This window comes from Nyctereutes procyonoides, unplaced genomic scaffold (genome assembly GCF_905146905.1).
Source record: "Nyctereutes procyonoides isolate TBG_1078 unplaced genomic scaffold, NYPRO_anot_genome, whole genome shotgun sequence".
Taxonomy (NCBI): domain Eukaryota; kingdom Metazoa; phylum Chordata; class Mammalia; order Carnivora; family Canidae; genus Nyctereutes; species Nyctereutes procyonoides.
Genome location: NW_026575140.1, coordinates 65,873,774 through 65,899,150, shown reverse-complemented (window position 1 = coordinate 65,899,150; position 25,377 = coordinate 65,873,774). Strand labels below are relative to the sequence as shown.

Below are 25,377 nucleotides of genomic sequence, written 5' to 3'. Positions count from 1 at the left end.
GGGGGTAGGGGAAATGGGGAGATGTTGGTCAAATGGTGCAAAGCTCCAGTTTTAAGATAAGTAAGTTCTGGATATCTAATGTACAGCATGGAGATTCTAATTATCAATACTATATTAGATACTTAGAAGTTGCTAATAAATGGTAATGTTCTCATTACATGCACACAAACATAATTACGTAATGCCATGGAGGTGTAAGCGAGTAATATTATGGTGCAAATCATTTCGCAATATATAAATATATCAAATAACATGGTGTACACCTTACAGTCACACAATGCTATATATCAATTATATCTCAATAAAGGTGAGGGGAAATGTGTGGCATTAGAAACCTCTATTTTATTTACATCCTGATGAATCAGGCAGAAGGGTTCTGACCCTGTATATAGTTAATGTTCAACAGGAGCTTACTGGATTTAATTAAGACCTAGGACTTCTTCAGGATTGGTTCACAGTCGAATGTGTGTAACAGTGAGTTCTAGTTTCTTTGTTCTTCAATTATTTTCTGCAACTGCTAGAAAGGATGCTTGTACTTCTTAATCAAGAGTTCTATTAGCTACCCCATGGTAGCACATCATTGGTATAGTTTACCAATCAGATGGTGGAACATTCTGAAAATAGGTCTGCTGGAAGAACCACAGTACAGGTGAGAAACAGCAGTAACATTTTTGAGTTTTCTTCATGAAGAAAGTTTACTGAATTGAAGAAGAGGGCTCACAGTATGAACGGAGAACTAGATGGTGGCCTATATATCAGGGCCAGGAGTCTGGGCCTGAGCTCTGCATTTTATTTTTATTTCAGGATTTCTATGGGACATAAAGTGTCAAACTATCTCCACATTTTTCAAATCTATGTAGTGTCAAAAAGGACCATCTTACTGCTCAACATTATAAAAATATAATATACTGATTAATAAAACACAGCCTAAAAAGTAAAAGCATGGCTCAGGGCACTACTACTATAAAAACAAAACCACCAGCTAAAGAATTCAGACCTACTTATCTTGCAGTAATCCAATTAATAGATTTAATTAGTAATGTCTTACATTTAAAGAACTAATCCTACAATAAAACAAAAAGAAAAATATACTGTTGTAATATATAATTAGAATGTACAACAACAGGATAATGTTACTTCAATGGCTTTGAAATGTTCGTGAAAGTAATTACACAAAGGCTTGTCATGATACCAAGGAAACATGTGAACTAATTTGTTCATCACTAAGAAGAAAAAAGGACTTAACACTGAAATGCGAATTCAATTTTAACATCTTAATAAATATATTAGTAATTGAATTTTAAATGGAATATACATTTCTTTCTAAATTTTCTGAACTCAAAACCCAAAGCTCTCCTGGAAAGTGAACAGATCTTTTCAGGAGGTTTGATTTCCTGGTTTCAACATTTTAACTTTTTCAAGTACTTGCTGCTGCCTCCTCTCTCAAAGTAAGTAACTGTGTTACACTAACGAGAAACCAGAGGGAGGAACACCTGGAGTCCCATCCTGCCCAGTGCCCACGCCTGCACCCGCACCCCTGGGCCCGCTGCTAAGCCAAGCAGCCTTCCTCCTGGACTCCTCAAACACAGCATGCACTGGTTTAGATCAGAGACCCCTCCAGTGTGTCCCACCTATGCTCTCCTGTCAGTGTGGTGCTCCCTCCTGTTCAGCCCTCTCCAGCTCCTTGTCTTCCATGAAAGGTACCCAAACTCCCTATTCAATTGGATCTCTTTCCTCTGAAAGCCTATAGCTCTCATTGTTTATTAGTCATTTTGCACTAGGCATTATTACTTCCTAACACTAAATTGATTTTTTTTTCCACCTGTATGCAATTCAACTCCTATTTAGAAGGCAAACTCCTGGGTGGGAGTATAAATTACTACTAAACTTTCTGGAGGACAATTTGGTGCCACCTTTCAAAAGTCTTTCAGGTAATGCCTACCTAGCAATTTTTCCTCTGGGAATTCATCCCAAAGAAATAATTAAGAATGTGTATAAAGATTTAGTTATAGGATACTAAAGGCAAAATTATTTGTAATTTCAGAAAGTTAAAACCCAAATGTCCAATTATAGGGATTAATTCATTAAATAAGTTATAAAATTAGAAATGAAACTCTATGCAGCTATTAAAAAAACAATGTTGCAGGAATTTCTTAGTTGACACTGAAAACAGTTACAAAACCAATATAGAGCAAGACTCCATCTTTAAGAAAGGCTTCCATGTATGTTTGCAGAGAAAAAAAATTTGCAAGATTTTTTTAGATGTTCTTTTTGTTGATATATATATATATATATATAATATATATATGTATATCATCTGATTTTTCTCTAACAAGCTTGTATTACTCTTTGCAATAAAAAAAGAAAGTTAAATTTGAAGGGAAAAGTACTTCTGGGCAAAGAATAATTATAATTATTCTTTATAATTCCACAAAGCTCAGAAGCATGAGAGTAGGTATGCTATCTAAGCTTCAACTTGGGTCCCTGGATCTATAGAAATATGCAGAACTCTGAGACTTCTTTTGTCAGAATAGATGGATCAAGTGTTATTTCCAGCATTTCAAAACACCTGCAACTGTGTGCCCGAAACTAAATTTTGGTATTTCTTTGGTTTGACTGGAAATATTAACTGAGTTTTGTAAACACTGGACTCCAGACACTTGGGTGGACTGGAAATTGTCTTTGTTAATAAAATAAATATGAAACATTAACTTTTATTAACTTTCTTAAAAGACAAAAATCTTTCAAAACATAGGGACCATTAAGGTTGAAAGAACAAGTTCTCTGATGATGAAAAATGCTGCAAATCATTGTTCTAGATTCAAACTGCAAGTTCCTTGAGGACAAAAACTTTTATTCTTCTTTGTAGCCACACTGCCCTAGTATCCCAGGCTCAATAAGTGTTTCTTAAATGATGAATAAAGCCAGTGGGCTGAGCTTCTGTACTGCTAAATATCTGACTGACCTACTCTAAAATATATAGGGTCAGACAGAACAATCTCTAATTAAAACCACACGCATACCTTCTTTGCAAGCCAGTATGTAAGCGGATGTTTAAACCTGTACTTTTTTTTTTTCAAAGAATGTATCACTAATTCCAAAGAAATCTGACCGATCAAAGCCAAAGTGAAAATTAATACATTAGAAGGAAAATAACACTAGGAAGAAGCACCAATAACCTCAAACTCAGAATAAGAAATGAGGCAATACTTCAACATTACAGAAAGAGCATAACCTGGCATTTCAATTCAATGAGCAAGTAATTTTTATTTTATTTTCTTTGCAACAATAAATGTAACTTCTCTGGAATGAATATATATATATATCTATCTCACAATGTAAAGAATACCTCCTTTGTCCTCTATCATGTCTCCTCTTGAAGTGGTTATTTCTTAAAACCAGTTACTTAACAGTGACTCTACAGTTATTAAATGTGGCTCTACAAAAATTTTGGTATGGAGGAAAGAAAGGAATGTTAGGGTCACACCTTACTGCAATGCTAGCAACTGCTTAAAACTTGGGAAATGGCATAACTTCAAAGAGTGTCAATTTTCTAATTTCTAAAATATGGTTATCATCTACCTCTTGGAAAGCAGTGATAAACAAGTGATACATGCATAGCAAATACACTGTAAGAGTTCATTGACCTTCTCCAACTCCTGATGGTAGAAAGTATTTGATCTTTTAATGCTATTTGGGTTATATTGGGCTTTATCACATAAGGTGAAAGTCTTTTAATTTAAAATGCCTTGAGTTCCAAACAGTTTTAAGTCTAAGGTCAGAACAGTTTTTCATTGAAAAAGGGGGGGGGTGTCTAAATGGTAGATGAAGTGAAGGCTAATCCCTGAAACTCATCAAACATGTAAGGCTACCGAACAAGAGTGATGACAACCCAGGTTTTGACTACTCAGCTCACATCCTAATGGATGTGGAACCACCAATGGAAAGTACTGTTGGGGACCTGGGATAGTCAGGAAGGGATACTGGGGAGATCTGGGTCTTGATGGGGTAAGAATCTAAGACAGGAATTCTGTAAGGAGACAGACTTCTGGGTGCTCTGTTAGGTGAAGTTTCTCAGCAACAGTAGTCTTTGCTGCTTTTATTGAATCTATCATTATTTGTCGTATCTACAACAGGAAACCTTAAGCTTTGAGAGGCTGGGAACACAGTTCCTCAAAGGGCAGTCCCATTCATAAGAAAGGGCTCTGCTGAGTTAGAATTTCATGTTTGGTGAAATAGGATTTCACTCTACATATTACCAAAATCTTAAAAATAAAGCATCTGATTGTCAGGCTCTACTATGTTCTGTAAGTCAAATAAAACCAGTTTCTAAACTATAAAAACTCTTACAGAATGGCTAAAATCTAAAAGAACTAACAATACCAAATGCTGGTGACAGTGTGGTGCAACAGAAACATTCATTCATTGCTGATGAGCATGCAAAATGATATATATACTTTGGAAGACGATTTGGAAGTTTCTTACAAAACTCAACACACTTTTACCATGTGATCTAACAACTGTACTCATTGGTATTTACCCAAAGAAATTGAAAACTATGTACGTTTAAAAACCTGCACATGAATATTTATAGCAGCTTTATTCATAATTGCCAAAACTTGGAAACAACCAAGATGTCTTTCAATAGACGAATGGATAACTAAACTGTAGCACATCCATACAGTGGACTATTTTCATCAGGCCATGAAAATACATGAAGGAACTTTGAAAGTGTATCACTAAATAAAAGAGGCCACAATACAATATCATTCCACTTATACTATATTCTAGAAACAAAACTATGGATATAGGAAAAATACCCATGGTTGCCAGGGTTTGAGAGGCAGGAAGAAGAAAGGATGGGGAGAAAAAGGAAGAAGTGGGAATTATTCTGTATGATACTATAAAGGTAGATATATGTCAGTATGTATTTATCAAAACTCATAGGATGTACAAGAATGAATCCTAAAGCTAACTATAAACTTTGAGTGATAATTATGTGTTAATATAGGTTCCCTGGATGGTAATGAACAGTAATAAAATGTTGATTATAGAAAAGGCATGACACAGGATGGGACACACATGGCAACTCTACTTTTCATTAAATTTTTAGTATAAAAATTAAAGTTGTTAAAAAAATCAAGTCTATTTATAAAAATATTTGCCTAGTTCAAAAGAGTTGATATACACCAGCATAACTTAAATTATTAGAATTTTCTCTAATGCTAAAACATGCTGTTTTAACTCATAACCTGAAGTAACTTCGCAGTCTTCATCAGGAATACTCAGATCATCTCACATTCTCTCCCCTGTTCTCATAAACCTCATATTGCCACATGCCCTTCTAATGAACTGCCACTCTATGGAATAGGATAGCACCTGTTTCTTACCCTCATCACCTTCCATGACCAACTGGCATCAGAGTCAGGACAGAGACATGATTTAAGGACAATGGGACGAGAAGGAGCCCAGGAATCTCCTCTGGCAGGAGTATGTGTGAGTGTACAGCCACAATTATGCTATTAGAATAAATATTTAAATTCTGTTAACTGTCCAAGCAATGGTTAGAATGTTAGGATGATTATTACTTCTCTACTTGAGGTTTTCAGTAATTCTTCAGATTTCCCCTTACAGAGGTTTTCCCTAATCATCTCATAGAGAGTCAACTCTCCCAGATCCTCTCCTGTTATCCCACAGAGATTGCTTTCATGGCCTTTATCAAGGATCCTCTTTGTCCTTTTGTTTATTCCTTATGGTCTGTCTCTTCCATCGGGGGCTAAGCTTCGTGAGGGCTGGGATCATCTAGTCTCTTTTCTTTACAGCTTTACACCAGGCACACAAGTTAACTTTCAGTTTAGTGAATGCCTAAATAATGGGGATGCCAAAGGAGGAGAACAGACAGGGGAGGGCATTTCCCACGCTCCAATTTGGTAATACAGACTCTCTAACCAGATGCTGAACAAAATACATTACATGACATTTTCTTCACTACATTATTCATCATTTCATTCGAGTCTGTAGGATATTTTTGCAGACTATTTTGAATATAAGGCCCACCACATCATAATGAACGATTCTGATGAGGAAGAAAATGGAAAGTAGATATCCCAGAGGACATTAAATTCTATTCTTATAAATATATATATTAATTTAAAAATTTCCATCAGAGTTTTGCTTTTAGTAATTAAAAAGATCATATATTAATGATCCTATTACATATCATACTCTTTCTTTTTACCTTCATTAGATCTTCACAATAACCTTGCAGGGTAAAAATTATCTTAATTTCACTGAAGAAAACTGAGGGTCACAGAGGTTAAGTAATTTGTCCATGGTCCAAAGTTTATAAAAGGAAGGAAGATTCAAATTCAGGTCTGATTCCAAAAGCCAGTTTTCCCACAAGGCCAAGTAGCCTGCCTTTGTTCTAATATAGACCTAGTTTCACAAAATTCCTACCTCTCAACATGGGGTTTATGATAGGGTTGCAAAGTTTATAAGGATATGGCACAGAGATCGATATTCCCAAATTATATTGCAGTGGTGTATGTGAGCAAAGCATTCAGTCTCTTGATCCATAGAACTTCATGTAATTCTTATTTAACACTTGCTAGAGCAATTATATTTAAGATACAGATGCCTCTCACCCCACCAGGAGCAGACTCTATTTCAATTCCTATGTATTAAAACAGAAAAGCAAGGTGCCTGGTGGCTCAGTCGGTAGGGCTTCCATCTCTTGATTTCGGCTCAGGTCATGATCCCGTGGTTGTGAGATCAAGTCCCCTGTCCTGGTTGTGAGATTGAGACCCCTGTTGGGCTCCATGCTCAGTGGGGAGTTAGCTTGAGATTCTCTCTCCCTCAGCTCTTCCCTCCACTTGTGTGTGTGCATACTTTCCCTCTCTCTCAAGTAGATAAATCTATGAAAAAAACTGAAAGGCAAAAGGAAAGAGTAATTCACTGATATTTTTCCATGTAGAGGAAACTACGGGGTCATACACCACTTGATCTTTTAAAAATTCTCTGTCTGACCCTTAGGAGGCTTTAGCCAGACTTACACAAGTGGGGAGGGATGGGACAAATGACACATTACAAGAAAAAGAACATAGTCATTAGTACCTGCCATGAATCGGAAGATTGCTTATTGTTAAACAGCATACTTTAAGTGATGTGTGAATTAATTCCAATAAAAAGAGATCAGAATGTCCTCTGTAACCTGGAAAGCATAATCCCTGGACTACAAGGATGCTGTAGTCAAAACCACTACTCTGAGCTTCAAGAATGTTCCAAACATTGTCTGTTATGATTGTGGCCAAGGCACTATAGGAGAAGATCTGCTGGGGAATCCTGTCAACTTTTTCCCTGGTGTATGCAGGCTTTGCAGAAACACAGTGTAGTGGAGTGAGTACCAAACTTCCAAGGACACTGGGGCAAGCAGTTCCAATTATTAAGTGATAAAATGGCAGCCAAAATCACTGAGGATTCTGTAAGCCTCGCACTAGAAAAGAGACTGCAGCCGGAAAGCATTATGATGGCTTGCTCATGTTTGAGCTCTTAACCTCTGAGGCAGCTGCATTTATTCATGTGCAATTAAGAATGTGCACTTTTGTGTATGTTATATCATAAAATAGAGGATTGACATCAATTCACAAAACTTTTTAGAAACCTAACAAAAGCCAGGACAGGGTGCAGACTGGAGAAAGCACACTCCCTTTGCTACAATGCCGTGCAGCTTTTCAAATTCTTGCTTTTTCCTTTTTTGGAATGCAAAGGAAAGAAATCAGGTGAAACTGCTGACTAATACAGCTAAAAGGAAGCTGAGGACTGAGATGGGAAACAGTAAGTATTCATTTACACAGAAACCCTTGAGTTTTTTTTAAAACATGCTGCCAAATTACATGTGGAAAGCTATGAGAGTCAGCACCTGAGTGTCCAGTTCATGCCCCTTTCGTATAAAGCTCTCCTTCTGCATTCATATCAAGAAATGTAGCCTGGATTTTTTCCTAAAGAATTTTAAGCTAATAATAAATAAGCTTGGGACCATTAAAAAATATTCTCAGGAATCTTTGTATCTATCCTTAAGGACAGGCACTCTAGTATTCAAATATGTTGTGCCAGAGACCTTACCCTTTATCATAAATTTTAATTTACAAGGCTATGGCAACAGTCCTAATGAAGATTACTGCAGTACATTCCATAAAATCTGTCTAGCTTCCTTCTGATGGTGAAGGCCCCTACATATAGAAATGGAACTGAAATGCATTATATCCTTAATGCTTCTTTTCTAGCTGCTTAGGACTAAAACTAGATTTGCTTAAAAGAAAAGTAGTCAAAGAAAAGACTAACTGGCTCAGCATTCATTACAAACGTAAGTAAAAGAGCAAAAGATGCCCTCTTAGGTCAAAATTCTAATAATGAGAAAAGGCTGGGGTTGGTGAGAGGAAACAGAAGGCAGAGGACCACAATCACATGAACGATCCATGTACATGCCTCCTTCTGAAAAATGCACATGTATCATTTGGGATTGGCAAAATGTTCTGGCCTTCCAACTCTCTTTTCCTGGTTCATAAATCCACTTGAGAATTCAATGAAAATAAATAGCCTCCGTTTCCACATAAATGCATGGGAGTATCTACACAGTATGCACGCCCACACCATCATTTTTGCATACAATTTCAAGATGTTCAAGATTCTTCTAAAGTTCATCTATAGAGCCCAGATTAAGAAACCCTGCTCTGCAGTAATTTAGAAGGCATACATAATTGTTTCTCTTCTCTCAGATTAAAAAAAAAAATTAAACACCCATACAAGCTGGGTTTATATTATGCATTTTTTTTTCACTGCTAATGTCTACGTAGAACATTTTGTGCTTCCCAGGAGCACATCAGCTTTTCTCAAACTACTTTTCACTCATTAGTTTTCAATATTCAAGATCATCACCTACCCAAACATACCCCTAGTGGTCCAGATATCCGAAAAATTTAGGTTTTACAGTTTGGTCTTTCAAATGACTTCAAGAGAAAGAAAATCCAATCTTCAGCAAAAGCTGTCCATTAAAGAATTACTTAAAGAAGGGAGGGGTCAATATGGTGGCATAGGAAGATCCCAATCTCACTTCTTCCCATTGTCACAACAAATTTAAATTACACATGAAATAATCTCCTCTGAAAAAGACCTGATAACCAGATGAACAGAGCCTCCACAACAAAGGATAGAAGAGTAGTGCTGAAAGGAGTAGGAGAAGAAGATACGGTTTTGGCAAAACAAAACAGCAACTAAGCCCAAGTGTGGTGATGCCTGAGCCGGAGGAATCTCAGATACAGAATTTTTCCCAAAGAAGTCAGGGGTCTGTGTTCCACATCAGGTAGCCAACCTCTAGATCCTGCACAGGAGAGATGAGCCCCCCAAATGCTATGAAAACCAATGGGGATTACATGTAGGAAAACCATTTAACTATAGGGAAAAAAAAAAAAACATACTCATAAAGGGCTTGTCAAGAGACTCCCTCACTCTGGGACCTGGTGCAGAGACACGAGTTGGAATACTGCCTAGATTATATGTGAAGGAGACCAACTTACTAATCTTGAATTTGCCAGAGAAGCAGGAACTTGGCTGGGACTCTCCAGGGACACGGACACTGGTAAGGGTTATTTCTGAAGTCTTACTGCTGATGTCAGTGCTGGAAGGCACCATTTTGGAACGTTTCCTCAAGCCTATTGGCACTGGAGGGTACCCACTGCTGATTGCCCTGCCTACCTCCATACCACAGGCAGGCCAAGAAAAAGCCTTGCTCACCCCTGTGCCACAGCAGCACAATGCAGCAAGGCTATGCAACATCCCCACACACTCCTGTGCCACAGCTGTGGCTCCAACACAGCAGGGAGGCACATGGTGCTCAGACAGGGGAATGCACCCTGAATTTCTAGTGCAAGTGGCTGGGGGGATAGTGTCTCTGTGCCTCATGAGACCTCTCCTGTACAAGGGCACTCTTTCCTGGCTGGGAGAGGTAGCTAATTTACCTAATACTTAGAAGCAAACATGGAGAAACAAAATGAGGAGACAGAGGAATAGAGGAATATGCTCCAAAAGAGAACAAGAACAAGCCTCAGTAAAAGACCTTAATAAAACAGAGATAAATGATCCATCTGATAAAGAGTTCTAAGCAATGTTTATCACTGAACTTGGGAGAAGAATGGATGGACACAGTGAGACTTCCAAAGGAGACAGAAAAACATAAGAAAATATCAAGCAGAAGTCACAGAGCTGAAGAATAATACCTGTACTGAAATATTCGCTAGAGAGGTTCAACAGCACACTGGATAAAGCAGAATAGATCAGTAAGCTGAAATATCAAACAATGGAATTCACCTAGACAGTGCAGCAAAAAGAAAAAGAATTTTTTAAAAAAGAAGATACCTTAAGGGACCTTTGGGACACTGTCCAGTGGAATAACATTTGCATTATAGGGAATCCAGAAAAAGAAAAGAGAGAAAAGGCCAGAATGGCTTAAAACCCCTCTAATTTGAGGAAAGCAACAAAAATTAAGATCAAGGAAGCCTAGAGAGTTCCAAAAAAGATGAACCCGAAGAGCTCCACACCAAAACATATTATAATTAAAATGGTAAAAGTTGGGCAGCCTGGGTGGCTCAGCAGTTTAGCGCCACCTTCAGCACAGGGCATGATCCTGGAGACCCTGGATCGAGTCCCATGTCAGGCTCCCTGCCTGGAGCCTGTTTCTCCCTCTGCCTGTGTGTCTCTGCCTTTCTCTCAGTCTCTCATGAATAAATAAACAAACAAATAAATAAATCTTTAACAATAAATAAACAATCAAACAAATAAAATGGTAAAAGTTAGAGACTCTTTCTTTTCAACAAGATTGCCAAGTGGCTCAGGCCTTGTAGACACAGAGATGCAGATCTTTAGGAAAACCCTGACAAGTAAGACCACCACCCTAGAGAATAAGCCCAGTGATACCACTGAGAATGTTAAAGCCAAATTCAAAGACAAGGAGGGGGGACGCCTGGGTGGCTCAGAGGTTGGGCGTCTGCCTCTGGCTCAGGTCGTGATCCTGGAGACCCGGGATCGAGTCCCACATCAGGCTCCCAGCATGGAGCCTATTTCTCCCTCTGCCTGTATCTCTGCCTTTCTCTCTCTGTGTCTTTCATGAATAAATAAAATTTATTAAAAACAAAACAAAACAAAAAAAAAAACAAAGACAAGGAGGGCATCTTGTCTAACCAGCAGCATCCAACTTTTGGGAGCAGATAGCTGGAGGATAGCAACACTCTCTCAGACAATATCCAAAAAGAATCCATCTTGTACTTGGTCTTTCATCTGCATGGTGGCATCACTGAGCCTTCCTTCTGCCAGCTGGCCCAGAAATCCAACTGCGACAAGATGATCTGCTTCCAGTGTAATGCTTGCCTATACCTTGTGCTGTCGATTGCCACAAGCAGTGTGGCCACAACAACAACCTACACCCCAAGAAGGTAAAATAAGGCCTCTCCACTGGCTCTTCCTTTGACCACATGGTAGCCTCCTGCCTGGGGCCTCAATAAAGTTTCCCCTTCAATGACTGGGGGTGGGGGTGGAGTGGGGGAGTTAAAGATGGACTTCTCAAAACCAGCAAGAGGAAACAACTTATTAAGTACAAGGGAAATCCTATAAGGCTATTAACGGATTTTACAGCAGAAACTTTACTAAAGGAAGAAAGTGGCATGACATATTTAAAGTGCTGAAAGAAAAAAATTTCTAACCAAGAAATTCTCCACTCACAGCACAGTTATCATTCAGAATTAAGGGGAGTTTAAGAGTTTTCCAGATAAACAAACAGAGTTCATCAAAAGTAAACTCAACCTATGAGAAGTGTTCAAGGGACTTCTTTAAGCTGAAAAGAAATGACACTAACCATTATATACAAAGGATGTTATATGTGAACCTCACGATAACTAAAAAAAAAAAAAAATTTGTAGTAAATACACACCAAAATAATGAGAAAAAAATCTAACCATAACACTACAGAAAGTCATCAAACCAGGAGAGAAGAGAGAAAAAGAAGGGAATAGAGGAACTACAGAAAAGCAAGCAAAGAGAAAGGAATCCATGCCTAACACTAAAGAAATTCATCAAATACAAGGGGCTGGAGAGCAAAAGGAAAAGGAACAAGGAACTACAAAAACAACCTAAAGTCAGTAAACAAGATGGCCACATGTACATGTACCTATTGATAATTAATGACTTTAAATGTAAAGTACATATGGAACATTGTTCAGGAGAGCTCACTTGTTAAACCATGAAAGAAGTCTCAATAAATTCAAAAATTGAAATCCAATTCCAATCACAATGGTATAAAGAAGAAAATTCCAATCACAATGGTACAAAGAAGAAAACCACAAAACTATAGCAGTTAAACAACTGCTGCCACAACTGGTTTTGTGGCAAAACCACAAAAACAGCAGTTAAACAACTTGCTATTAAACAACAAAAAAATCATTGAAAAAAATCAAAGGAGAAACAAAATATTACCTAAAGACAAATGTAAACAGAAATATGATATACCAAAATACACGGGATGCAGCAAAAGTGGTTCTGACAAGGAATTCATAGCTATACAGGCCTCAAGACCTCAAGAACCAAGAAAAATCCCAAGTAAACAATCTAACTTTACACCTAAAAGCAACTAGAAAAAGAACAACAAATAAAACTTAAAGTTGGGAGAAGAAAGGAAGTAAAAAAAGATCATACCAGAAATAAATGAAATAAAGACTAAACAATAGAAATGATCAGTGAAACTAAGAGCTAGTTCACTGTAAAAAACAAAATTGATGAACCTTTAGCCAGGCTCATCAAGAAGAAAAGAGAGAAGCCTCAAAAAATAAAATCAGATATAAAAGATCACAACTGACACCAAAGAAATACCATAAGAAACTACTACAAACAATTATATGCCACCAAATTAGACAATCCAGAAATAATGGATAAATTCCTAGAAATACACAATCTTCAAAGAATGAATCATGAAGATAAAGAAAATATGAATTGACCAAATTTCTAGTAAGAAAATTGAATCCTTAATCAAAACCTTCCCAGAAACAAAAGCCCAGGACCAAATGCTTTCACTGGTGAATTCTATCAAACATTTAAATATTTAATGCCTATCTTTCTCAAATTTTTACCAAAAACTGAAACTTCCAAACTTATTTTACAAGGCATTACTCTGATACCAAAAGCAAAGACACCACAAAAAAAAAAAAAGAAAAAAAAAAGAAAATTACAGGCCAATATCCTTGATAAACATAGATGCAAAAATCTGCAACAAAATATTAGCAAACCAAATTCAGCAATACATTAAAAAGAAATCACACACCACGAGCAAGTAAGACTTATTTCAGGGCTACAAGATTTATTCAATATCTGCAACTCTATCAACATGATACAGCACATGAAGTATAAAAATCATATGATCATCTCAACAGATGCATAAAAAGCATCTGACAAAATTCAGCATCCATTTATGATAGAAACTCTCAACTAAGTGGGTATAGAGGGAATGTACCTCAACATAATAAAGGGCATACTGACAAACCCACAGCTAACATCGAAAAACTGAAAGCTTTTAAGATTAGGAACAAGACAACAGGGATCCCTGGGTGGCGCAGCGGTTTGGCGCCTGCCTTTGGCCCAGGGCGCGATCCTGGAGACCCGGGATCGAATCCCACATCGGGCTCCCGGTGCATGGAGCCTGCTTCTCCCTCTGCCTGTGTCTCTGCCTCTCTCTCTCTGTGACTATCATAAATAAATAAAAAATTAAAAAAAAAAAAAAAAGGAACAAGACAACAATGCCCACTCTCATCACTTTTAGTCAATATAGCACTAGAAGTCCTAAGCACAGCAATTAGGCAAAAATAAATAAAAGTCAGAAGTAGAATTGAAAAGGAAAAAGGAAAACAAACCACTGCTATTTGAAGATGACATGATACCATAGAAAACCCTAAAGTCTTCATTAAGAAATTGTTAGAACTAATAAATACATTCGGGAAAGTTATAGGATGCAAAAATCAATATGCAAAAATCTGTGGCATTTCTATATACTAATGATGAACTTAGAGAAATTAAAAAAGCAATTTCACCTACAATTGCATCAAAAAGAATAAAATATGTAGGAAAAATTTTTAACCAAGGAGGTGAAAGGCCTGTATACTAAAAAGTGCAAGACCTTGGTGAAAAGGATCTGAAGACACAAATAAATGGAAAGATATTCCATGCTCACGGATGGACGAATTAGTATTTTTAAAATGTCCATATAACCAAAGGAATCTATAGATTCAACACAATCCCTATCAAAATTCCAATTGCATTTTTCACAGAATTAGAACAAATAATCCTAAAATTTGTAAGAAACCACAAAGGATCCCGAAGAGCCAAAGCAATCTTGAGGAAGAAGAACAAAGCTAGAGGTACCATGCTCCCTAATTCCAACTACACTAGAACTATACACTAAGAACTATAGTAATCAAAACAGTATAGTATGGGCACAAAAACATACACATGGGTCAATGGAACAGAACTAAGGGGCCGTAAGTAAACCCACATACACAGAGACAATTTGGGACAAAGGAGCCAAGAACGTACAGTGGAGAAAGGACAGTATCTCCAATAAATGGTGCTCAGAAAACTGGTCAGCCACAAGCAAAAGAATAAAACTAGACTGCTATCTTACACCATACACAAAAATTAACTCAAAATGAATTAAAGATATGAATAGAAGACTTGAAACCATAAAATTTCTAGAGAAAAACTTACAGCAGTAAGCTCCATGATCTCAATCTCAATGATGTGTTTGTAGATCTGACTCCAAAGGCAAGGGAAACAAAAGCAAAAATAAACAAATGGTACTACATCAAACTGAAATGGTTCTGTACAGCAAGGAAAATCATCATCAAAATGAAAAGGCAACTTACTGAATCAGAAAGATATTTGCAAATCATATCCCATAAGGGGTTAATAGCCAAACTAGATAAAGAATGTATCAATATTTTTTTGCACAAAGAATGCACAATATTTTTTTTAAAAAGGCAGAAGATCTGAATAGATATTTTTTTCCAAAGACATACAGATGGCCGACAGACACATGAAATGATGTTCAACATTACTAATCATGCAATTCCAAATTATAATGAGGTATCACCTTATATCTGTTAGTTTGGCTATTATCAAAAGGACAAGAAATAGCAAGTGGGATGTGGAGAAAAGGGAACCATCATGCTTTGTTGATGGAAATATAAACTGGTACAGCCACTATGGAAAACAGTACAGAGATCCTTCAAAAATTAAAAATAGATCTACCATGTGATCCAGCTTTTTCACTTCTGTATATTTATCCAAAAAAAAAAAATGAAAACACCAATTCAAAAAGATATGTGCATTCCCATAGGTTCACTGCAGCATTATTCACAATAACTAAGATACAGAAAAAAACAAACATAAATATCTATCAACCGATAAATAAAGAAGATGTTGTATAAATAACAGCCATAAGAATAAAATCTTGCTATTTGGACAATATGGATGTACCCTGAGGGTAGTATGCTAATAAACCACACAGAGAAAGACAAGTACTGTATGATTTCACTCATAGGTGGAATTTGGGAAAAAAACAAAAACAAAAACCACCACCACCACCACAAGCTCATCGATACAGAGAATGGATTGATGGTTATCAGAAGGGAGTTGGGGGTTAGGTGAAATGGGTAAAGGGGGTCAAACTGTATGTTGATAGATAGTAACTAGACTTTTGGTTTTCTTTATTTTGTATACCATATAAATGTCAAATAACAATGTTGTACAGCTGAATTAAATACTAATTTTACTTCAATTAAAAAATACAATGGCAAAAGCAAAAGTAAACAAAACGAAACAACAAAAATGAAAATCTTGAGCATGGGTACAACCTAGAACTCTAAAAGGGGAGTAGATAAGGAAATTACAGTGTATAAATAATGGAATGCGATCATTAGTTATGAATCCATTCTACATGAAGTCATGTGAAGTTTAGAAAAGGATCATCTTAAGAAAGTGAAGTTCTCAACAGTCTTTTCAGTGAAAACAAAGTTGCCATACACCAGACTCTGGGTAGCAGCCAAGAGAACCCTACTAGTTGGTTCATTACCCTTGCTACATTACATGGTTTTTCTTGGCTTCTTGGCATCCAAGTCATTCATCCATCTTCCTAGAGACCCTAGCACTTCTGAAACAGGACAAACTCCTGTCATCAAGTCCCATTTATTCAGTGGGTCGCTAAACGACAAAGAAACAGAAAGCACAGGGTAAAAACTAGGACCACAAGTAAGGTCTAGCTGAGAATTTCCCAAATATGTCTTCCTCATCCTAACCCTCACCTCAGAAAACAACACCTTCCTTCCTCAATGGGTAGCCTCCTTTCCCCTATGAATCCCAAGACTAGTACTGCTTTTTCCCACACCCAACCCAACAATCTGCCTTGTAAGTTTCTCCATTCATGCTATATACCACACAGGATATTCTTTTTGTTGTGTTGTGGTGTGTTATAAGGACAATGGCAAAGGGGAGAAAGATAAAATGAACACAATTGAAAGAAAGTCAAATAAAATTAACTCCTTGTCAACTACAATTTACATGAAATTCTGATCAAAGCCCAATGAAATGTGATAGTTCATGAACTTTTTATTTCACAAATAACAAGAGATGATGGAGATTTTTTCCCTTGGAAGCTGCTAGGCATATTAGAATCAGGGATAAATCTCCTGAAGTTAAAAAGAGTGAAAGGAAGGAATGACAGGCACACAATAAAGTCAATATATCATTAAGCTGAGCTGACTTCTTTCCCCAGCTGCCACTCACAACTAGATCCACCAACGAATAGGGATTCAACTAAATGGAAAGTGTAGTCAGTAGTATTTTTCTTTTCACAATTACCTAGACTCTGAGTGAGGAAAAAAAAAATCCCCTTAAAAAATAATCACCTCCTAGATTCAGCACCAACAATTCCACTAAAATTCACATAAAAACAATAATGTGCCATAACTGGCCCCAACCGAAAACAGAAAGAACTGAAAACACTTTCTGGGCATTTTCCTTCCTCAGAAATTCGTCTCTGAGTCATACACATTTCTGCTGCAGGTGGAAAGCCTTCCACACATTACAAAGCTGACTGATAAGTTTTGGAAGAGAAGCTGGGAAGCAAGATTTAGTGAAGAAATGTCACAGAACAACAGAAGGAGGCATCACACAGATAAACATGGGTCACCTCCTTCACCTAGGGGAGAACTCTTACACATAAGTTTATGTAGAAACAGAAAGCCAACGTGGAACATGGTCGAAAAATAAAACAAAAACCCCAAACAAATGAAAAAAGATAAACAAAAGTCCTTCATCAATCTTTTGACACAGAGCTGTGTCGCATAAGCCAAAAAGAACAGCTCCTGATATTAAATGTTGAACAGTTTACGCTGTGCAGGAAAAGGCATCAATCCATATAGAAGTTACTATGTCTAAATTATGCCAATAATCTCAGTACAAATGATAGATGTAATGGGTCTTATGCCACCTAAAATGATTGACCAAACACGCCACCAATTTAAGGATTTTTATAAAGCAACCTGCCGTGGTTAGAGACTATGGTCTGTGAAATAAACAGTGAGATATTATCAGGCAGTAAAAGTCTAACCACAACCTTCTTTCTCTTTCCTTTTTCTGTTTGAAAAAGGTTAGGATTATAAATATTAAAAACTTAATTTGACTGGATAATGAATATCTTGAACACCCAGCTGCTTTTCATCATATTCAACACTTTGCAAATTTTCCTCATTAGCAATTCACATGAAGATGGCCATAAACCAAACATGATGAATGCTTCTAGATATACAAAAATTAATCTTATATTACATGCTCAAAACCAAATCTCTCAGCTTCTGAGGCGCAGCTGAAAGGAACAATCTTAGTGAAAGAGGAGCTTAATTGGAATATGGTTAAATATACTTTTGTTTCATTTCAAAGGCCACACTGTTTAGAAGCGCAACCTACCTTCTCCCCGCTCAGGTAAGATTTAAAACTTCATTCAGGTTTAGCTTAGATGTTACTCCCTTCAGGTAGCTCTTCCAGATTCACCATGCCCAGGTTAGATTCTTCACTTGCTCTCTGTGCTCAGCTCATTCCCTCCCTGCCCTGCTCCCTACTGCCTCCCCCAGGGCACAGATCACAGCATGTATCCATAATATTGTTTTGTAGGTGCAGGCTCAGCTGTCTGTAATCTCTGCTAAACCACAAACTGTGACAGCAGGAAAGAGATTTTTCTTTATGTTTCATCCTCTGTACCTGCACTATCACCTGGCACCTGATAGCTTACTAAAATATTCGTAGTTGAATGGATAGACGGAAGAAAGATAAGTAGGTATTTTTAACTCTTAAATAAGTGGAACATGATTTAAATAATATAGAAGATTCTTACTCCAGTTCTTGGCACCACATATAGAGAGAACACCAAATACTTTAATCGTACAAGCATATAAATACATTATATAGCCTGTTGGGGAGATAAAGAAATAAAAAAAATCACTTAATAGCACAAAGACAGTTCTAATATCTGAGGTCTTTCTTCCTCTGAAGAAAGTATTTAAGTCTGTATCACAAGTTACTAGAAGCAAGAACGCAGTTCTGTGCAGTTCCTAACAAACAATGAATCCCACAATGTCACCAAGTCCATTGCAGCAAAGATCTAGGTTTCCTATCAAATTGTTTCAGTAATAACAACAGTAATGACAAATACTAACATTCTGTAGTAATTCTAACCCATGCTAATTCCACAGTTAGGAGGAAGCAGAAGGGAAAGCTACAGAGTAAAACACAACCTGGGCCAATGTGTAAGGAGGATGGAAAATAAGGAAAGAAACCACAAGGCATCAAAGCAAGCTCTCCCTTCTCTGTTTTCAAAAATAGCACACAAAAGCTCAGAGCCTCTGATGGAACTTGGGCATCTGCTGCTGACGAACCAGTAACATCCTTCTATACTATGGGGACACTACTGTTCCTATTTCACTGTTCTCTTTCTGGGGATCAACAAGCTATTAATGAGAACATTCTTAAAGCTCCTTCAAAGGAACTCAAGGTCACATTATTTTCATTGTCTCTGGGACCATATTTAAACAAGAGATCTCTTTTTGTCGTGTGAACCTAAAGGAGCTGAATCTTGCACAAGAGAATCCCTCTGGAATCAGTGTTAGAGATGACAATTCTGAGAATTCTACAGAGGGTTAAGGATAGTGTAGACTCTACTGCACTGTGCTGAGGGAGGTATACTCTTTAAACCCTAAGCACACCTCCCTGAGGAAGAATGATCCACCTCAGATTCTGCCATTCTCCACTACATCTGGCTCTCCTTTGCCTACTTCTTACTAAGTGTCTCACCATGCAGAGAGACAAAAGTGTTACTCATGCTGAATATTTAGGGGTGTCACTGAGGTAAAGGACAAAGAAATACCCAAAGGAAACTTTAAAAGAAACTGGCTCATGCTACTTACTTTGGGACTAAGCCATTTTCTAATTGGTGTTATCTGGTCTCATAAAAGTAACTCATATCAGAAAATGTGAAGTTAATAAGCAGGGAATAACCCACTGAGAGAGCAAAGATGACCAAGAGGCCGAAACACTCACTGCTGCCACAATTACTCAGCTGAGGTTAGAAACAGTGCAGCAAACGTGAGTGTGCCAGGAGAGCCCTCTAAAGCTGATGCCACAAAATCCTAGCACCTATTCTTATTTATGGGAGGCATGGAAAAAAAAGATGTAGCCAAACTGGAACAATGCAGTAAAACTGTACTTCTGCTAGTAATATAAATAGCAGTACCAACACAGCAATTACTACTATCAAAATTATATATAGTGTATATGGACTTACTTGTGAATACTTTTACTTCTCTAAAAACAATTTTGGCTTTAGTTTGCACTTTATTCATTTTCACAGAGAAGGGGAAAGGGAAAAAATGGAAGTAGGGGAAACATAGGAACTTCACATGTGGGCTACTTCCTGTAACTATCCCATATCCTACCTTAGTTCGGGAACGGCACATAGGTCTTACCTTCGGTAGGAATCCCAACTGACTGATACAGGCTGTATTGAGAAGGACTGCTTAAGCTGAATGGAAAGGAATATACACAAAGTATATACTGGATGAGGGATGAGGAAATCAATCACCAGTAATATGGGCCTGTCATCCTGGGTTTAGTCCAGTGGGAGATTTTGCTCTTGAGGGATATGTGGCAATGTCTAAAGGTATTTCTGGTTGCCCCAACTGGGGAAGCACTATGGTAGAGGCCAGGGATGGTGCTCAACAGTCTGCAATCATTTCCAACCCACCCAAACAAAGAATAATCTGTACCAGAATGTAAGTAATGTTGAAGTCAGGAAACCATGATCTAGTCAAATCTATCTTATACTTAGCTCATGGATCAAGTCTTTACCCGAATGACATTAAAATAGTCTTCAAAAAAAATTAAAAAAAAAATAGTCTTCAGACAGTGTTCCTGAGCTATCCTTCTTAATGCCAGAGTAATTCTCTATAACGTCATTAAAGTATTAGAACTACAGAATCAATGTGGTTTACGCACATTATGCTGATCCACCCCTTAGCACTGTGATCACAAAGTATTCTACCCCTTGAAGCTTTGGTTTCTTTATCTCTAAGAAGAGAGTGTTAGACTATGACAATCTGTTGTCATAAACAAAAACAAAACTGCTAGAAAGTCCTCATGTGTGCTAAAGGGAATAAACCTTTGTTGATACTTTCTTTAACAAAAGACAATTTTTCTTCAGGCTAAGACAGGTTACTAATTCCTTTCAATTTCTGTTAATGCAAATTTACTAGCTGTGCCTGAAATTAAAACCATTTTAATTTCCATGTAATGCTTAATTATTTTCCATCTGAACCTTTATGATAAGATGCTTTGGCATCTTAAGGTACTCTAGCCTTCTAGTTCCTTGCCATTACATTATTTGAACTTGACTTCTCCAGTTCTCCAACCATCTATGCTATCATCTCTTATATCATGTAAGCTATGAGGGACAATTATATAGTTGCTTATAAATATACTTCTCTTTTTTTACTCTATAAATCTCCTCCATCAATTAATCTATCAATTTAAATATTTCAGGGCCTTCTCTGTGCCTATGACATTAACAGTGGACATAGGAGTGGAGACAGAGCTGGATATATTGATAAAAAAGACAGTTTCTAGCTCTGAAGCATTTATAAGCTAGTTAAGAGAATGAAGCACGTGACACTATTAGAGGTGGTAGCAGGGAAATGTCACTATGAGGGTAAGAAATGCCAGAAGAATGAAATGAAGTGTCTGCTGCACACAGATTAAGGATGACCCAGAAGCTATCATAAGAAATGTTAGGAAAAAATCCTTATAATAAATCAGATGCAAAAGGAATGCTGACATCCGGCCCGTGACTTCAAAGGTAGGTTCTCTGTCCTAAAGGTATATTAGATACACAAAATATGGCTAACAAATATTTTTATGCCTCTTTGTCATCTCTCCTGCCATGATTTCCTTTTCCTGCTCTCCTCTACCTATAAAAGCCTTTCATTTTGTAGAATTCTTCAGAGCACCTTCATTTCTGTTAGATGGGATGCTGCCTGATTTCATGAATTGTCAAATAAATCCATTAAAAACTTTAAAATTTTGGGATCCCTGGGTGGCGCAGCGGTTTGGCGCCTGCCTTTGGCCCAGGGCGCGATCCTGGAGACCCGGGATCGAATCCCACGTCGGGCTCCCGGTGCATGGAGCTTGCTTCTCCCTCTGCCTGTGTCTCTGCCTCTCTCTCTCTCTCTCTCTCTCTCTCTCTCTCTCTCTCTCTCTGTGTGTGACTATCATAAGTAAATATAAATAAATAAATAAATAAATAAATAAATAAATAAATAAATAAATAAATAAATAAATAAATAAAACTTTTAAATTTTACTCAATCGAATTTGGTCTTTTAAACAAAGTTAATGACATAAAGTCACACGTGTTGAGTTAGATCACATCTATCAAAATGGAGATACCATAAGCCATCTCTGAAAAGGGGACATTTATTTTAGAACATAAGGGGAAGCAAACTTAAACACTTCATGAACTGATAGTTCATCAAGGTTTCAACATGTTCACCAAAGAACTTTCTGAAGGAAAGTGTGCATATTTTCCCTTAAAGATCAAATTCTAAAGATTAGGAATATGCTCTGAACCTAAATTATTTAACCCTTACAGCACATATTTTTCTAAATCATGATCAAATTATTTTCACCTGTGGTGCCAGTATGCCCACTATCTAGTTTGCTATTGTGTCCCCTAGAAATACTCAAAAACCATTATGTCTGCTACCTAGTTGTGCAATAGCAAATGTCTCAAGTTTCTGGCCTCACTTAGGAAGACAGCATTATGGATGTCATTTCAGTATTAGAAAATAATTCTATGTTTAAATGAGCACAAGATCACAATGAAGGGTAACTGAAATGATCCCTCCTTTAACATTTACTCTTAGGTGATAATCTTTTTGAGATTTTTTTCTTCATAATGTTCTTACTTAAAATCAGATTATAGCTCTTTGTGGCCTATCTCTCCAACTCCCAAATCCCTGAGCTAGTAGTTAGGGCTTCCAACAAGCTTCCTCTTTCCTTCAATCATATTACCTTCATCTGTTATTAGTACCTCCCTTCTGTCTGAAGAGGCTCATTGGTTTAGAATGTGCATGAAGTTCAGTGACCTCAACTTTTAAATCAATACAATCCCAATGTAATCCAATACAGTACTCTGGAAACAAATGCTGAGCAAATCATACTATTATGCAATTCATTGCATTTTATCTGTTTTTGGCATGGTCACAAATAAGTTCACATTACAAATGAACAAATTTTAAATTGAGAGACCCTTCCAAGGGCTGTTTAAGTTTCCCATTATTTTATGTAGTTGTTACTTAGTTTTATATCAAAGAATGTGAAAGTACAACTGCCCTTTTTTAAAATCCAGAGAACATTTTTGCATGTCATCCTTGCGCAGGGGCCATGCTAATCTTCTCTGTATCGTTTCAATTTTAGTATATGTGCTGACGAAGGAAGCACAAAATTCAGAGAAAATTTTTAACAATACTCTCAATAGAGTCCTTTGACAGTGAATCAAAATAAAATTCTGTCTGTTTGCATGAAATATACCCTACTGCACCAAATACTTAAGCATAAAGGATTCAGAAGGAGAAAGACAGGAAAAATAGAGGAAAAAAACCCAACTCTTATTATAACTCTCACAACTAACAGTGATAACAGAAACAATAGGAGAGCCTCCTAAATGATTGGAAGAGTACAAGATATTTGTCTCTACATATCCTTTGGACTCAGAGGAGAAGATCCATATACAATCCTACCAAAAGTAAAAACATACCTTATTTTATTTTCCAGGTCTTCACTATCTGATTCCTCAGAGCTTCTGTGCTTATCTGGATCTGGAAGTGTGCTTGGATCAAATCCATCATCATCATCATCTTCACTCCAATCCAGAAAGGCTTCCTCTTCATCAGTGAGCTAAAGAAAACACAAAGGGAATTGTGGTATAAGGAAACAACTGATGAATAATCAAGTTTTATTTCTAGACCCAAATACTTCTCTAATTGATATCCTCAAATTGGAAGCTTTCTCTTCTGGTGAAAGTCTCTGTGACTTTCAGAATCATAATCATTTGCAAAGATAAAGGAAACCTGTGTCATTTCGAAAATATAATGAAAATACGGTTCAGAAAGTAAATCATCAAGTCCTTAAACACAACATGGGGAAATGGTCAGTTTTACGACTTCCACGTAACTCAACAGTCGAAGAAATAAAGTATAAAATAAAGTTGTTTTTGTGCTCCTGTTCAAACACATGTGAATTTTAAACTCCCAAAAGTATTATATGAAAATATAAAAGGCCTGAAGACAGGGTACAGAAACTCTCTTTTTGGTCTGATGACTTTTATGACCATGGTAATCTAAGTGATAAAATTAACAATCAGACCAATACAAGCTCATTAATAATAAGGATTGTTCTAAATTCAAGTATAAGTATGAAGTCACTAAGAACACTGGAAAATAAGAGGAACACTAAGAGACAGGAGAAGCAGTAACACATCAAAGGAGCTGGGAATAATTCAGTTTCATGCAAGTAGGTAAGTAGGTGGGCTATTTTTGCTTTTATTTTATAGTGGTTTATTTTTGTCAAAGAACAAAGTAATTTAATGTTAAAATAAACTTACTACACATTTATGTAATGACCATCCCTTATAGAAAATTTATTTCTGGCACATTGTGATTCTTATCTACTAGGTTACAAAACCAAACAAGCATCGCCACACGCATTTAACAGATTATAAGTAGGACAAAAAAAAAATCTGGATAAGTTTCTCTCAGTTACCATCTTTATAATTCTTCTTCACACCATATGAGACAAACGTCAATGATTCTGTTTTCAAATGTTTATTGTTCTTTCCCAGGAAGTGATTAACAACTCAGAATAGCATAGCAAGTGACTGTGCAGGCCACAATAGAGGCCCTCTTAACACTTTCTCAACATCTCTTTCTTGATAACCTCTAAACATAACAAAAGGAGGAAGAAGAAAAGAAAAGAATTAGTCATCACTGCAAAAGGCCCCTATTGCTTTTCTGGTAAAGTTCCCTACTGAAAAAAACAGGTCTGAAAAAAAAAATCTATCAAAGGTGGGGGTGGGGGGAGTTGCCATCAAAAGCACTAAGCAGCATCCTCCACAGCATACTATATGGTCTACTTGAAAATAATCAAGGATATCAACAAAAATTGAATGTCATCATATACTCAGAAACACTAATCTCCTGGGCTACAAGATATTTCCAATATTCCAGTCTGGTGCTTTCAATGGAATTTGAAGACAGAGCAGACTCAAAATAATTCTCAAGTTTTGGGTCTCAGGGCATCTTTACACTTAAAAAGTTATGAAGGACTCCAAAGATCTTCTATGAATGGGGATTATGTCTACTGAAATTTACTGTATTAGAAATTAAAACTAAGATTTTAAAAATTACTTTTAAAGTAAAAATAAAACTCACTGCATATTAACATAAACAGCATATTTTATGAAAAACAGCTATAATTTTCCAAAATAAAAGAACACTTTTATATTTTTGCAAGTTCCTTCAAAAACTAGTTATTTTTTCCTGTTTTTTCTTTTTTTAGAGAGAGAGTGTGTGTGTATGTGAGTCAGGGGAGAGAGAAAGAGAGAGAATCTCAAGCAGGCTCCACACCCAGTGCAGAGCCCAACTCAAGGCTCGATCTCACAACCCTGAGAACATGACCTGGGTTAAAA

The 25,377-nt window shown here is 36.9% G+C and overlaps 1 protein-coding gene, 1 non-coding gene and 1 pseudogene across 4 annotated transcripts in view; 1 reads left to right on the top strand and 2 right to left on the bottom strand.

The window, feature by feature from the left end:
• The window catches only part of DDX10 (DEAD-box helicase 10), a 267,786-nt gene that overhangs the window by 10,973 nt on the left and 231,436 nt on the right, over positions 1-25,377 (bottom strand). For all 3 annotated transcript variants that reach the window (XM_055307117.1, XM_055307118.1, XM_055307119.1), the window contains one exon: positions 23,449-23,588. In XM_055307117.1, coding sequence (XP_055163092.1) covers positions 23,449-23,588 — 140 coding nt within the window. The remainder of the gene's footprint in view (positions 1-23,448; positions 23,589-25,377) is intronic.
• Positions 10,904-11,492, top strand: LOC129497894 (ubiquitin-60S ribosomal protein L40-like; annotated as a pseudogene).
• On the bottom strand, positions 23,031-23,132 carry LOC129498021 (U6 spliceosomal RNA). Its single transcript, XR_008662055.1, has one exon. It is a non-coding gene; the product is annotated as a U6 spliceosomal RNA (small nuclear RNA).